Source organism: Hibiscus syriacus, unplaced genomic scaffold (assembly GCF_006381635.1).
Source record: "Hibiscus syriacus cultivar Baekdansim isolate YM2019G1 unplaced genomic scaffold, ASM638163v2 tig00009023_pilon, whole genome shotgun sequence".
Lineage (NCBI taxonomy): Eukaryota > Viridiplantae > Streptophyta > Magnoliopsida > Malvales > Malvaceae > Hibiscus > Hibiscus syriacus.
The window spans coordinates 1294395-1310140 of record NW_024062184.1 but is presented as its reverse complement, the minus strand read 5'-3'; the positions used below and the strand labels follow the sequence as shown (position 1 = coordinate 1310140).

At 31.7% G+C, this 15746-nt stretch overlaps 1 protein-coding gene across 2 annotated transcripts; it reads right to left on the bottom strand.

Moving 5' to 3' along the window:
- Positions 1-9729: 9729 nt before the first annotated feature.
- Positions 9730-12261, bottom strand: LOC120203103 (transmembrane protein 50A-like). Of its 2 annotated transcripts, none has more exons than XM_039203455.1 (4): positions 12103-12261; positions 11920-12007; positions 10058-10210; positions 9730-9832 (listed from the first exon to the last, which is right to left on the bottom strand). In XM_039203455.1, exons 1-4 carry the CDS (start codon positions 12206-12208, stop codon positions 9799-9801), a joined length of 381 nt encoding a protein of 126 aa, XP_039059386.1. In that variant the 5' UTR covers positions 12209-12261; the 3' UTR covers positions 9730-9798. The 2 variants fall into 2 exon arrangements, with proteins under 2 accessions (XP_039059386.1, XP_039059387.1); XM_039203456.1 differs by lacking the exon at positions 9730-9832 and adding an exon at positions 9933-9957.
- Between the last annotated feature and the right edge of the window lie 3485 nt (positions 12262-15746).

The window sequence follows — 15746 nt, the reverse complement described above, 5'->3', positions numbered from 1 at the left end:
AGTTGCTTGGTAAAATTGAAAAAGGGTAAAATATTTTGTTCATCTTTGACTTTGGAAGATGATAAAAGTTATGTGGCTTGGTATTATGGTAAATATCAAGTTTCATTAATGGTAAAATGAACATTTCACATTAAACAAATTTTTAATTCATTTAAGCTTAAAGTAAGGCCAAAATAACATGAAATGAAGTAAAGAATTCATGAAAATTTGGCCATTTTCAGCTCCATTTTGTGCTCCCATGAACAAGAGATTGAGTTCTTGAAATCAAGATCGAATATTATTAAAGCTAAGGAGAAACTTAAGGATGAAATAGGAAATTCTAAGGAAGTTTGCAAGCTAAGGACACTAGGTGAGTGCAAATTTAATTTGTACTTATGTTATCGAACAAACATTGGCTTACGATGAGCTAGTGATAGAGTTACTATGGTAAGAAGTGACTCCTAAAATGTTATGTGATTTGTGATGCATGCATATATGTGCATTTGGTGAGCTAATAGAATTAGTGACAAGCTGAAAATGCAAATTGGTGAAGTCTGCTTAGAAATTTAGCCATGGACAGTAAGTTTAGAAAATCACCATAAATTATCAAAAAATGATTAGAGGATTATTTTTATACCGTTATATTCTTATATAATCTAATTTTTTTAGAACAAATGGAAATTGATTTCGAGATATATACAAAAATATATTAATTTAACTGAAGATAGGTCAGAAAATAGGGCAGCAGATTCTGCTCAAAATAAATTATGTCTGTCAACTTTGAAAATTTACCATAAATTGTACAAATTGAACTAGAAGGTATGCCTCATATGGATAGATTTGTATTTGAGTCTAGTTTCCAGTGGCACAAACAAAATAATTTTTAAAGGTGTATATATTAATACATAATAATATTTCTTTAAAGGTAATGCAAACTGTCAGAATATGAAATTATGACATTTGGGATTTAACCAAATTAGACGCAAAGGATCAAGTTAAAGTTTAGTGAGACTTATATTTTGACTTGAATATAAAGTCTCAAAGTGAGTGCAATGCATGCATAATATTATACATGGATGTTTATACATCATTGGGTAGGACTTGCGATAAGTATAACTTAATTATATTGTCATGATATTTATGTCATTTATCATATAATTGATATATTCTAAATATGTCAAAGGTGAATATAGAATGCATTGCTCATTGTTTATTTCACATGATGTTATCATGAATACATAAATGTTATTTCGGGTATGAAATGCCCAAAGGTTAAATGGTATTGATATACCTTGCCTTGGATGAATCAAATAAAAATAGACTAATGCCCAAGTATGTTATTGAGGGTCAGTGGTATTATTAGCATGTCATAGAGTCTATGAACTGCATATTAGGTAGCACTAGAGTGTCTAGCGAAGACACATAGTGCAAGCCTCAAAGTGTCTAGCGAAGACACATGGTATAAAACACTACAGTGTATAAGGTGGGCACGACCCAACCTCAACACTACGGTGCATTATTAGGTGAGCAAGGTTCGACCTCAGCACTACAGTGCAATATTTGGCTCCTATATCGGGTCCTCATAAAGTTATACTTTGGGCTATGATTTATTGGTTAATAAATGGTAAACATGCATATAAGCTTACGAGCTTGTGGAATGAATGACAAGTATATTAGTAAAAAACTTAATATCCGGTTATATCATGTTAATATATGGTAACATGGTTGGAATACAGGTAAAGTGATCATATTGCATTGAAAATGGTTATTCATTTAAATTTATGTGTTGCATTGCTTTAAATATTCGTATGATTGTCTCACTAAGTGTATACTTAGCGTGTGATGATTTTTCAATCGTAGGAAAAAAAGAGGAAAATGAGTAAGGAGCTGAGCTTGACATCAGTCACCAAGGAAATATTTACAGGTAACAATGATGGCATCCTATTGTGTTCTAAAGGTTTTAGATGGCATGTATACGGGAAAGAAACGTCTTCAATTTCTTAATATAGTTAGTATTAAATATAATTAATAGTATGAATAAATTTATCATATTAAACTATGCTTAAAAAAATAATTTGGGTTTTTAAATCATACGTGTTAGACAGTCTTATTTATTTTATGAAACAGAACAAAACTGTCTATCACTGCTTGAAACGGGTTTTGAATTGGTAAACAAAAATATTATATTCCAATTTTTCTCTGAATAATTATTTTATAATAATTGTTCAAGTTATGAAATTAGTGAGGTTTGAATGAAACGAAAATTTTACTCAGTTTAATTAAAGAAATGTTTTGAATTTCTGATATGATATATGTAACTCGTATTGATTCGCGTATACGGGTTACGGGTTATGGGTGTTACACATGTCATATGTGATTTTCTTCCACATGATAAGATATCAACTATCTCGTACAAAGACAATAATAAATACATAATTTATAACTCAACTGAAAAGAGAATACATAAAACGAAATATATTTTCCCAAAGTTTTCTCCCTTATGATTTTCAAAAGAATAATAATATAAATATTTGACGAATCCGTTCAATTGGTAATTTGAAAGACCTATTCACTAGTGTATTGTTTACATGAACATTTAAAGATTGTATTTAAGTTTAAATCATAAAAGTCAAATATCTTATGTGATAATGTCATGAGGTGGAGTAAATACGAGTTGTACTTTTTTTCTAACCGAGGTTTTGTCTCACTTGATTTTCCTAGTATGGTTTTTAATTAGACAACTTGTTATGTTTATTAAAGATATATGTACCTTTTCTCTTTCATTAAGTTTTTTTCCCACAAGATTTTTATCTTAGTAAGGTTTTAATAAGATACATTATCTTCATAGACATCCAAAGAGGAGTGTTATGAACATTTATTTATGTACATATATGATAAGATACGATTTTGATGTACATTCTTATCAAATCTTTAATATCTATTAATATTAGAATTGTACATTAGATTTACTACTTATAGCTGTATAGAGGTTGGTAAAGTCCCTTAATACACTTGGGATGGGCATGGGTCGGGTTGGGTCGGGTTTTTGGTCCACCCGACCCGACCTGAGAAGAAGGGGACCTCCACCCGTGACCCGACCCGACCCGATCCGACAAAATTAGTTTTTCACCCGACCCGACCCGATAGATAGTTTAAAAAATCCGATCCGACCCGAAATAATAAAAAAATTATTTTTATTCAATAAAAACAGTGACTAAATTGAAAAAAATAATATATAGAGGTTTATTATTGTAATTATTCTTAAATATATAGGGTAAAATTATATATTTTTCCCGGGTCGGGTCGGGTCGGATTTTTCACCCTAAACCCGAACTCGACCCGAACTCGAAATTTTTTTAGAAAAATCCGACCCGATCGGGTCGGGTCGGGTCGGAACCCGTCGGGTTCGGGTTAGATGTCCATCCCTAAATACACTCCATATAAAACTCTTTTCTCATACGTCTTCCCTCTACCTTTTAAATACCCATTGCATTTCTCGTTCCAGTTGTACTTCATTACAGTGTTACTCTTCGATATGTGTCTGTTTGTTAGCTACACCTTTTGTATGCCTTTTTGCTTCATGACCATTGTGTTTCTCATTGCATTTACACTACTGCTTTTTGTACTTGTAATTGTAGGAATGCTTGTATTATTTTTTGGAACATATAATAACTGTATTCTTGTTGTTATATTAGATGTTTCTTCGGTGATGCATCATGGAAGGCAGAGAAACTATAGGAATACAATTGATTTTGATTACCCTCATCATGCATTTTTGGATCGGACATCTTCGTTGAATTCACGGAGGAGTTTTAGTAATGGTTCAGCAAAGCATTCTTACAGTAGTTTTAGTAGGAGTCACCGCGATAAAGACCGAGAAAGGGATAAAGAGAGGTCAAGTTTTGTGGACCATTGGGAGCATGATACTGCTGATCCATTAGACAGTATCTTAACCAGTCGGATTGAGAAATTAGGTGTCTCTACGAGTAGGGTTGAGATGGTTGCGTTGCCGCGTTCTCATTCTCTGATCTCTAGGAAACAGGGTGAGGCTGTGCCTCGAAGGGTTGCAGTGAGCTCAGGAGATATTGGTAATAGTAAAAACAAAAATGGCAATGATTTGCTTCCTGGGGGTACTATTGGAAGTAGCATTGACGAGGCCATGTTTGAGAAAGATTTTCCCTCACTTGGTCCCGAAGAGAGACAAGCTGTGCTTCAGATAGCTAGAATTTCTTCTCCTTGTTTGAGTTCAGTGAGTTCGCCTGTTGGCAATTCATCTTTGATTGGTGGTGAAGGATGGACCTCAGCTTTGGCAGAAATGCCCATTCTTGCTGGAAGTAGTAGCACAGGTTCTATGTCTGCACCACTAACTGTTTCTACCTCTGGTTCTGGGGGTCCAAGTGCCACAATGGGTCTTAATATGGCTGAAGCACTAGTACAAGCTCCTTCACGAACTTGTACTGCTCCCCAGGTAAGTGTTTCAGTCACGAGCTTCTCATTACATGTATAACTTGAATCTTTGATTTATCTAGATATTCCTATTTGATACAGCTATCTGTCAAGACACAAAGACGCGAGGAACTGGCTATTAATCAATCAAAGCAACTGATACCAGTGATACCTTCGATGCCTAAGTGTTCGGTAAGGCAATCACCCTAGGTTTCATAAGTTTTCACTATTAGCTGCATTAAGTTCATAGTTTGTCCTTTTAAACAAGTGCAGCCCCCTCCCTCTTTCACTTTCCTTCCAGTGCATCATCTTTATTCATCTGAGATTGTATGTTGGATAATCATTTAGAAGCTTGGCAGTTATCTTGGAAAATTTCTCAACTTTTTTATGAATCCTATGATATATAAGGAGGTTGAGGTTGATCTATGTTTTTCCATACCTGATTATTTTTGGCCCTTCTACGTAAGGTAGAAAACTTTGTAGGTAGGTTCAGCTAAATGCTGTCTTACCTGTCTACTGCTTGTTTTAACGAACCAGGTAATGGTTACATGATTTTGTTGTTCCAGGTTCTCAATTCAGTGGATAAATCGAAAGTCAAACCAGCAGTCAGAGCAAGTGAGATGAATATTGCTGTCAAGAGTGGGCAGCAGCAACCTTCTTTGATTCATCATGGTACTCAGTCTACTCATGGTGGACATGTCAAGTCAGATACGCCAAAGACATCTGGGAAGCTTTGGTTCTCAAACCAGGATGGGAAAGTGGGGTCTCATCCCCTAAACAAAAAGATGTAGCTACTCCAACAACAAATGTCAACAGCAAAGTTACAACTAGCCAACATGCTGTTGCTGCTGTTACATCTGCTCCCGCAAGAAACTCAAACAATCCAAAGCATTCTACCAGAGAACGCAAAGCAGCTGCGTTGAATCCAATAGCTGGGTTCACTGTGGAAAAGATACCCTCTTTGGCTCAAACCCAGAGTCGAAATGATTTCTTTAATCTCCTGAAGAAGAAGATGTCAACAAACACATCTTCTTGTCTCTCAGTTCAAACCCTCATATTTCATCATCCACCACAGAGAAATATGAAGTTCCAAAGGAAGTATGCAGTGCTTCACCAACTGCGCTTGCCGATGAGAATGATTCTGCAGCAACTAGCAATGGTGGCACCTTGAAAAGGCTCCAAGATTTTCTGGTGAAGGTGAAAAGAATATTAACTCTTTTGCCATGTTTTATCCATATGAGGAAGAGGCTGCATTCCTTCGTTCTCTTGGTTGGGAAGAAAACTCCAGTGATGATGAAGGTCTTACAGAAGAGGAGATCAACGCATTTTATCAGGAGGTAAGTTATACTTCTTTTGTTTTTGTGGTTCTACTTGCCCTTTTACTGATAACAGAGTCATTTAATAATTTTTTGTTGGAAGTCGTTCTATGACTTGATTCCTAGTATTGGTGTTTTTAATGAACCTTTTTCTATACTGGAAATTATGTTGAGTTGTCCCTGCTCTATGCTTTCGTCTGTAATATGATGCACAGAACTCTATGCATAGCCACTCAGTATCTTTCTGCTTGTTTAAAAGTTGTGTTTTAAAAAAGTAATGTAATGTAAGAACTCTGGTAAGATAATTTCTAAACGCTCTTGCTCTTTTTTTTATTGATTTTTGTTTTGCGGTACATGAAATTGAGACCAACTCTGAAAGTGCAACATAGTATGCAACCAAAGCCGGCTCAATCAATTGCAACTAATTTAGATGGAGGAGCTTCTTCGGAATTGAGCTCGTTTGACTCTGAATCTGAAGCTTGACTCTTCTAATGCTCATACATTGTGAAATCCAAAGAAGAACCCAATTTTTGATGGCAGATGATTAGATTTTTGTTTTTCTTTTTTGACGTCTTCTGTTTGAAAGGAAGCTGTTGGGTTGGGTTGAGTTGGTATGGAGAGGTGGTGGGTTTAAGGTTTTGAGAGGGTGCATTTTGCAAATAGCACAATAAGTCCTGCTCACTTGTAACAAGAGAATTCTTTAGGTCTTCTGCAGTGGGAAGATGATGCTGGAAAGAAAGTTGCATCTTTAAGGAAATCAAAAAGTTCCGTTTCAAGATTAGCTCAGATTTCCATTTTTGTTGTTGTTGTTGCTTGGATATAACGAGTATGTTGCAATCTGCATATCCTACTGACCTCATAACCTGTAATCAAGTTAGAAAAAGAGCTTTGACAAGTTTGATCACTGTATTACAATTTTAAAAAAATTGAAAAATTATTATTGGTTATCGATAGGGTTAATTGTATATTTGGTGCATGTATGGCACTGAATTCTTTAATGTCACATAATTATGTTTTTCTCAATTTCATATATGAAGTATTTCGTTGTCAACTGCATTTTTGTGACGGAATTTGACTTGGATCCTTTGGATGTAAAAGTATTTATTGTTTGGTTAAAATTAAAATAATTAATTTAATTAATGTAGTTTGATTAAACAGTCGATCATGAAGTTTGTTTAGTCAGAGAAAGGTTAAAGAATCTTTAAAGTTCGATTATTGATAAATTTCATTCAAAATCGGTTAATTAATTGAATTATTCAAAAACATAAAATATATATTACATTTTATAACTCAATTTAGGATAAATTACATGTTTAGTACTTAAATTATGGCTTTAGTTTCATTTTAGTACTCAAACTTTATGTTTTTTTTTAAATCATACCTAATATTTAATTTAAGTTTCAATTTGGTATTTGTTGTTAAAAATATAATGTGATACTGACATGACATTTCTTATTTTATTTTTTTGAATTTTCACTTCATTTCTAATATTTATTTTATCCATAAGGTGATTATATGTGTAACTTTAGAGGTATGAAGGATTTGCTTGAAGTCCTTAGATGGGGCCAAGCGCCTCCACTAAGCTAGGTCATTGCTTGGTTGAAACCATGGGGAGGACCATTGGCTATGGATGGAACGAAGGGACTTGTTATCTTTATAAATTTTCTCCTCTTTTAAGTGTTTAATTTTTGGTATAATGTTAAAATTAGCCTTCAATATTTATTTTAAATTTTCATTCTAGTTTCTATTTTTTAAGAATTTTAATTCTAACATTTCATTTTTTTTTGTCAAAATAGCCATTGTTTGATGGAAACTGTTAGTTGACTAACAATCAACTCATGTTGCTGACATAACACTTCCATATGTGCTTAATTGATTATGTGGCACAAATCATGTCATCGCATTGGATGATGTGACACACATCATATCATTATCTTCGTGACGTGACATATGACACGTAAACAATTAAGCACATTTAAATATGTTACGTCAAAAATATATTTTGATAGTTAATCAACTAATGATTTTTATCTAACATGGATAATATTAACCAATAATTGAAATGTTGGAGGCTAAAATATTCTGAAAAATATATGGGCTAAAATTACTATTCAAACAAACATTAGGGTTAATTTTGTTATTATGGATTTGCTTCTTTGTTTTTTCAATTGGAAATGGGATGACGTGGGAACTTGGAAGTTGGGGATGCAATGAAAGAAACATGGATATCTGATTGGATTAGGGATCTGAGTTATGTTACGTAATTTTGCATAAAATACACGTTTAATATCTCAACTATTACTTTTGTTAAGTTTTGCTTACTCAATTATTTTTTAAAATCATACTTAACATTACGTTTTGATTTCATTTTGATCACCTACTGTTAGGTTTAAAAAGAATAGAAACATATCACTACTTGCCAATTCACAGAGGCACCAACTTTTGTCGACCGAGATACTGAACAACAGATCCTTGTCATTGGCATTAAGGCACTAATTATTGCTTGGACTTGTATATGTCTTTGATGCCATGCTATTCTCTATTTTCCTTCTTTCTAATGGAAAGATGTTATGTTGTTTGAGGATTAACTTCAATTGTGGTGGACTAGGGTCGGCAGACAGAGGAAATAGATTAATATCAGGTGGTCTAGGAAAAAAGCAATTGAGAATCCATTGAATGATCTCGGTTTTGTTATTCTCTCTTGTGGTCTCGAGTTCGAACAGTTGCGTCTGCGAGATATGTACACGTTGTCAATGTTAGAAAAAGATTATGAACAGATAGTACCTTATAAACACCCATACTATTCAAGAAAAAAATGCGATTGACCGGTTCATCTCCCTATCTAACTCCTCGTGAGAGACTAAACTTGAATCCATTGATAAAACTGTTGATGGGTGATGATTCTCAATACACAAGCTTGTGAGCAAATCTTCTCTCATTGTTTAAGACGTTATTTGCTTTAGGAATAAGATAAAAGAGAGTATACTCTTTTAGTCTAAAAAATATAATTTTTTATCTCAAAACTCATATCCAAACTAATCAAACCAAACAAATATTAAAATACAAAATTTATTCATAAATGATTTTTGAGTTGGATCTCTTTTAAAATCTAAAATATTTATAAAAAAAAATAAAGAAGAAAAACGTTGTTCTACGAAACTTTTATTTGAAGATCTCTCCTGAAACGCAAAATATCATATTTCTTTTCAGACTCCGGTCAACAATATACGACAAAATTAGGGGACAACAATTCAAAGCGTTTAATGTTATATTTGTAGAATTTGAAAAAAAAAATTCAATTTAATGAATGCTAAATTTATATTTCAAAAAACAAAATGAATTTAATAGGAAATTTTGAGACTCGTTGACCGTTAACGAAAACGATCAATGATAATTGATACAGTAACCATTCATTATAGCCATTAACTATAATTTGGATTTGTGGAAAAGAAACAGAAAAAAAAAGAGAAAAATAATATACTTTCTTTAATTTTTTATAAAGATCCAAAACGACGTCATTTTAGTAATTTTTACAAGGATTCAAAAAAATTATCAAGTCTTATCATACTATTATTTTATTTAATGTTGGGGCAACAAAAATAAGAGGACTTCAAAAATTAAATCTTATTAAAATAAAGTGAAAAGAAAGTTAAATGATAGAAATTTATAAATTATCCAATCATGCTTGATAACTTGATTTTTGACCCCCATTAAACCCGGTCGTCTCAATCGATCTTAAGACGCAATGTTTGACATTGGCATCGTGCATTCAAGACTTTTACTTCCGGATCTTTCATTGCAACAATGTAGGATACAAGATCTGATCCAAACCCGAATCAATTATTGGCGAAGCACAGTTGGTCGAAATTAGATTTAAAAGCACCATCACACATATATTCAAATGATCGGCTCAGGACAGTAGACTACATGATTTATGAAAGTGAAACAATTTGCTATCCATCTCAATCCCAATGGATAATTACATATGACACACGCACATATCATCGCCTCGCTTTTGTGCTCCGTGCAAACGCTGGATTAGATTGGGAGATATCTACTATTCTGTGTGTGAAGTCCAATATATCAGCCCACTGCAATCGATATTCAAAGTAACGAACTTAACGAGTGAAATCCGAGGACTTCTTCATAATGACAGAGGGGCAGCATATCTATACATTGACTATTTCTGACTTCCGAGTCTCATTCTCATACAGGCCTAAACACGCAAGATGTCCATCTTCCGATGTAATTATAGAAAATTTAACCTAAAACGATATGGATGATGGTGAGAATTCTAAACCCGGAATAACATGTACCTGATTAAGATGAACGTGCACTGTAAGACTCCCGCAGTACCAGTCCACACTGAAGGACCAGATTTTACCATCGAGTCTTGTATCAAGAGGCCCACCGAAGCAGCCAGTGAGACAAAGGATACAACATAAGCCAAGAAAAGCCAGAGCTTCAACCAGTTGCAATGAAGGATAAGTAAGCCATAAGCCAAAGCAAGCAATCAAAGGCCTGCCGGGACCCTCATAAAGATCTAGAGTACACAACCGAATTTATACAAGGATGGTTCGTAGATTCCATTCAGAACCAACTAGAAATGCGTCACAAAAACAATCTTCCAATGGATACAATTATATGAAAACCAGGCATATAGAAGATAGATGGTGCACGGCTAGAAAAACAAGACAAAATGGGTATCAAAAGCTATGGGTGTAAAGGAACAGAGTGTTCAGTGAATTGTTCGTATAACGTTCGTATATGTTCGTTTGTTAAGCGAAATAAACGAGTATGAACAAACTTTGTTATGTTCATTTAATAAACGAAAGAACACGAACAAATATGTGTTCGGCTCGTTTATGTTTACGAACAAGCTCGTTTATGAGCTCGTTTATCGACTCGTTCATTTATATTCATGAACAAGCTTCTTTACCTGGTTTTCCTTTTTTTTTTACATTTTAAATATAGGTGAATGTAGGGACTAAATTGAACATACGGTAAAAGTTAAATTTTAAACTGAGAATTTTAAGGAGTTTAAGAACTATTGGCATAATTTTAACATTTTTCTTTAGTTTGCAAATGAAAGGGTAAAACTAAAAATTGAACGTATAAACGAACGATAAATAAACGTTAAATGAACATGTTCGTGAACGCTAAATGAACATGTTCGTGCACATTAAATGAACATGTTCCCGAGTCCTTATGGGGGAGGACTTGAGCAAGTAGGAGGCGTAGAAAGACAACCAAGTTGTTGTGAAGTATGGCGTAAGGGATCGTGAAGTTACATGAGGAAGAAGCCAAGGTAAGCAGTTCATATGGGAGGACCGCAACAAGCCAAGGCGTTGAGAAGTATCCAAGGTGATGTTGCCCAGGATATTTGAGTGCAGCGATGAGGGTGTCCCTAGGTTCGACGGGGGAGAATGTCACGGGCCGTGATATTTGGGTCCGGGACATTGGTGCAAGTGTCCGACAGAACTAATTTGTTAACATTAAATGAACACGTTCGCAAACAATAAATAAACTAATACGAACACCTTCAAAAATGAATAAACGAACATGAACACGATATTAAAAATTTAAACGAACATGAATCGAACATGAACATAACTTTTTTCGTTCAAGCTCTGTTCATTTACACCCAACAAAATTAGTAATTCCCAATTCCTTTAATCCACATAAAGCCGAACCCTAAACCCCGAATTTTAATCACTAACAAACAAGAGTCGATGAATAGATAACATCGTTAAATACCACTAAACACAAGGATGAACCGGAGAAGCCATACTTGATGCATATTATTAGCCCATATAACAATCCACCCTCACATGATGGAATCAATAAACGATGCAAATTTCTTTACATTTACAAAGAAAATTTTGAAGTGATTAAGCCAAGATTATTCGTTAGGCTTACTGTTGAATAAGAAGACCTAATGCTTATCAAATTCAAAGTAATCATTACATCAATAAACCTCGTCTCAGTTAGCAACGTCACTAAGGAACAATAAAACTCTAGGCAATCAACTTTCAAATCAAGGGTAAAATTATTACAATTTTACATAATTCAGTAACAGCAGCATAATCGAACTCCAGAGAGCAAATCAAAAGCATATTCTCAGGAAAAAAATAATAAAAAAGCAGCAATTGAAATATATAGAAAAGAATCGGCTAACCTCCACTCGCCGTCATCGTAAGGAGAGTAATCGATATCTTCTCTTCTAACACAATTAAACATCAAAGCCGCCATAGATGCAAAAATTCCTTTAAAAAGTTGGTAAATTAAAAGGAAGTTGATGAATTCATGTGTGTGTGTTGGGGGGGGGGGGAGAGAGAGAGAGAGAGAGAGACCGATGTACCAGGTAAAAAGTGGAGGAAAGGGACATTGATGGAGCTACAAACGACGGCGTCGACCCAAAACCACCAGCCGGGACCGAAGATCGCCCACAGTTCACTTAATTCCATTTGATTGTTTTCCGATCTAATTAATTAACGAAATAATGATTCGGAAAATAAAAAAATAGACTAATATGGAACTGTTGTTTTCCACTCTCTTGTACCTTACTCTACAAGGCATACATTTACTTCTCTTTTCTCCGCTAGTCCGCTTTAATATTTTACGTCATCTATACTGTATTAAAACTCCATTAAATTGGCGAACGTTTAAATTTAGGTTAAAGTACATAAATGATATTTAAATTATAGATTTAAAAGTTATAAAATATTTTTTTTTGATTATAGATGTTGTTTTGTTGAGTTATTCGAATATTAAAAATAATAAATTATTTATATGTTTTAAATTTGTTCTTTATCGTGAAAAATTTAAGTTTGAACTGGACGTTAACATTCTGATTGTGATATAATAAAATCATATTTTAATGATATGAATCTTCGTTGCTTTCAAACACTGACTCTACGACATAATGTAACGAAGAGTCGATCTATAAAATGCATCTTAAACGGTTCTACGATAAGATTTTATCATATCTAAGTCAATATGTAAACATCCAACTCAGACTACTGCATCTACCTTACAAACGTAGCTATTCGAACACGAGATTTTAAGAAGAACAATACTCTATTTAACTACTAAAGTCATTTAATGAATTTAGAATTCGAGACATCTTGAAATTTATAGATGAATTATGTCACAGTTTGAAGATATGCATTTGGATTAACGCTTTATGATGAATTTTCTAAACTATATTGTTGCGAATGAAATGTGAAACCCTCTGATTCAATATTGACAAATTCTTATTTCATGGTCCACGTTTTTGTTCTTTCAAATATTCTGTTTCTGTACGGCAGGCAATGCACTTGTAAAATAATGAACATTATATATATATCACATAATTGATTTTCTTTTATATTTTATTTGTTGGCATCAGAGAATTTTATAAAATTTAGAAGTTCTTATATTTTAATTGCATTATTTTTTATCTTTGAAATTATTTAATTTTATTAATTTTATTTTTATCAATGTTTACAATTAATACCATGTTAACATGATAATTAATAATATTGATAAAAAAAGTCAACTATGATGATGTGACAGTTTACGTGTGAATGATATTGTGACAAAAGAATTAGATTGATTTTTTAATCGATTTCAAATGTATAATTGATTTTAATTAAAATATCGATGATTAATTCGATCTTTAAGCAAAAATAAGAATTTTAAAAATATTTTTTCTTTTTAAATATTAAAATATTCATAACATTTATTGAAAATGAAAACTCTAAAAAGTTTTAAAAATTAAGTAAAATTTATAGAATTAAAATATCAAATTTATAAACTTATAAATTATAAATATAATAACTAAAATTTTAAAATATTTATAAAGTATTGAAAATTTTTGAACAATTTCATTTAAAAAAATCCTCAATTGACTTTTATAATTTTGAGTCTATTACTATTCATTATACATAATTTTAGTGTAATAAAAAATGTATTAAAGTAACAATAACCGTTTGGTTTAAAAAAAACATAGACTATTTTCATTTTCTTAAAAATTAAAAAACGTTGAAGAAAACATGTTTGGTTGTAAAATTAAAAAATAATTTCCTGAAAATAAAAAAAATAAGTGAAAATATTAAAATATTAAAAATTATGTTTTCAATATTTTTCATTAAAATTATTTTAGAAAATTTGAAAAAAAGGGAAACAAGGATTTAAATTTTTAACTTAACATTCACAAGCTCAAATCCTTTTAATAACAATTTTTTGACATAATGGAATCTGAAGACTTCAAACTTTTACAAAAAATCAATGTGGTTCCTAAAGTTTTTTTTACACTTAATATGGTCATTAAGCTGAACTTTTTTAGTAATTTAATTTTATAGTATTTTTATATTTAATGTATTGACTATCTTGATATTTGTTTATATTTTAAATTTTCCTATTTTTCTTAAAAAATTAAATAAGTCTTCAAACTTTTTTAAAAATCAATTAGGCCCTTGAACTTAGCTAAAAAATAATTAAGTCTACCTACCATATCATCGTACATCATGTATCATCACATCGCCATTGTAGATTGTCGTGTAAGCATCATGACAGCCAGTGTTTGATTTCGTTGATAAAAGAATTAGATTATTTTTTTCTCATTTTAATGATCGCATTAAGTGCAAAAAAAGTTCAGGGGCTAATAAAATTTTCCCCAAAAGTTTAAGGGCCTCAAATACCACTAAACACATTTGTTGGTTTAAGCACACTTTTGTGTGCTCTTACTTGTAATAATATTTTTGTGTCTTTTTTAAACTTAATTGATGTTCAATATGCATTAACATTATATTCTTATTATAAACTAAAATAATTTTTGTGTTATGAAATTTATTATCAATTTTTTTGCTTTATATTTGAATAATTCACATGTTAATTCTATGTAATGATTTTTTTTAATATTTATATTTTAATTTAATTATTTAATAACTACTTGTTCATCTCTAATTTAAAAAATTAAATACCAACTACATTTTCATTATTTTTATTTCTGAATTAAAGTTTCCATTTATATTAACCAAACATTTTTTTAAAATTTTCAAAAAATTGAAAGTAAAAACTATTTTCTAAAAATAAAAAATAGAAAACAAAAAGTACTTCTAAAACTAAACGGACCAAATTTCCTTTGATTTTCTACGCTAAATATTGATGAACACCCTTAAGTTGACCAACTTTCGATTTTAGTTATAGTCGAAGAATCTAATGAGATATTACTCATTAATTTTAATGTGTCACATTATCCCATTAACAACAACTAACGATAACTAATAATTTAATGCTCATTTTATAACAAAATCAAAAGTGTAGTGTTCATTCTATAATTATTAAAAGTCTAATATTCAAAAAGATCATTTAAGATAATTTAATGTTCACTTTTTAACTTCATCCAAATTTTAATATTTTAATTAATATTTTTGTTAAAATATAAGGAATAACAATGTAACACCCAACTCGAACCCGACCCGGATACGAGTTCGAGATGTCACATTAACTTTTTAAAACAATTTCCTTACAAAATAATTGAACATTTGAACTTATATTAATAAAATACAATAATATACCATTAAATTATGCTTCATTATAAAAATTTAAAAAAATCTGTACTTATGAACAGTATTATACTGTATGAACAGTGCCGTGAACAGTACCATGAACAGTGAAAAATTTCGAATATAAATTATGTATCGATGCACTACTACAGTAACTTTCGTAAAAATACGTATAAATTCATAAAAACTTAAGCTTTCATCCGTATAAAATTACCATTTACATATACACGTTTAAAACATTACAAAACTCAATCATATAATTTTATAAAACCAATTAGAGCATATCGTATTCAAATCTTTATTTACATGCCAACCATTATTATTATTACAAAATACATACTACTTAATTCTTTTCTGATCTGATCTATGGAAAGGAGGAACTGACCTGTCTTACATAACTTTTATCAATCTTCTTCTTCTCGAAACCTACGTGTGAAACAATCACACGCTAAGT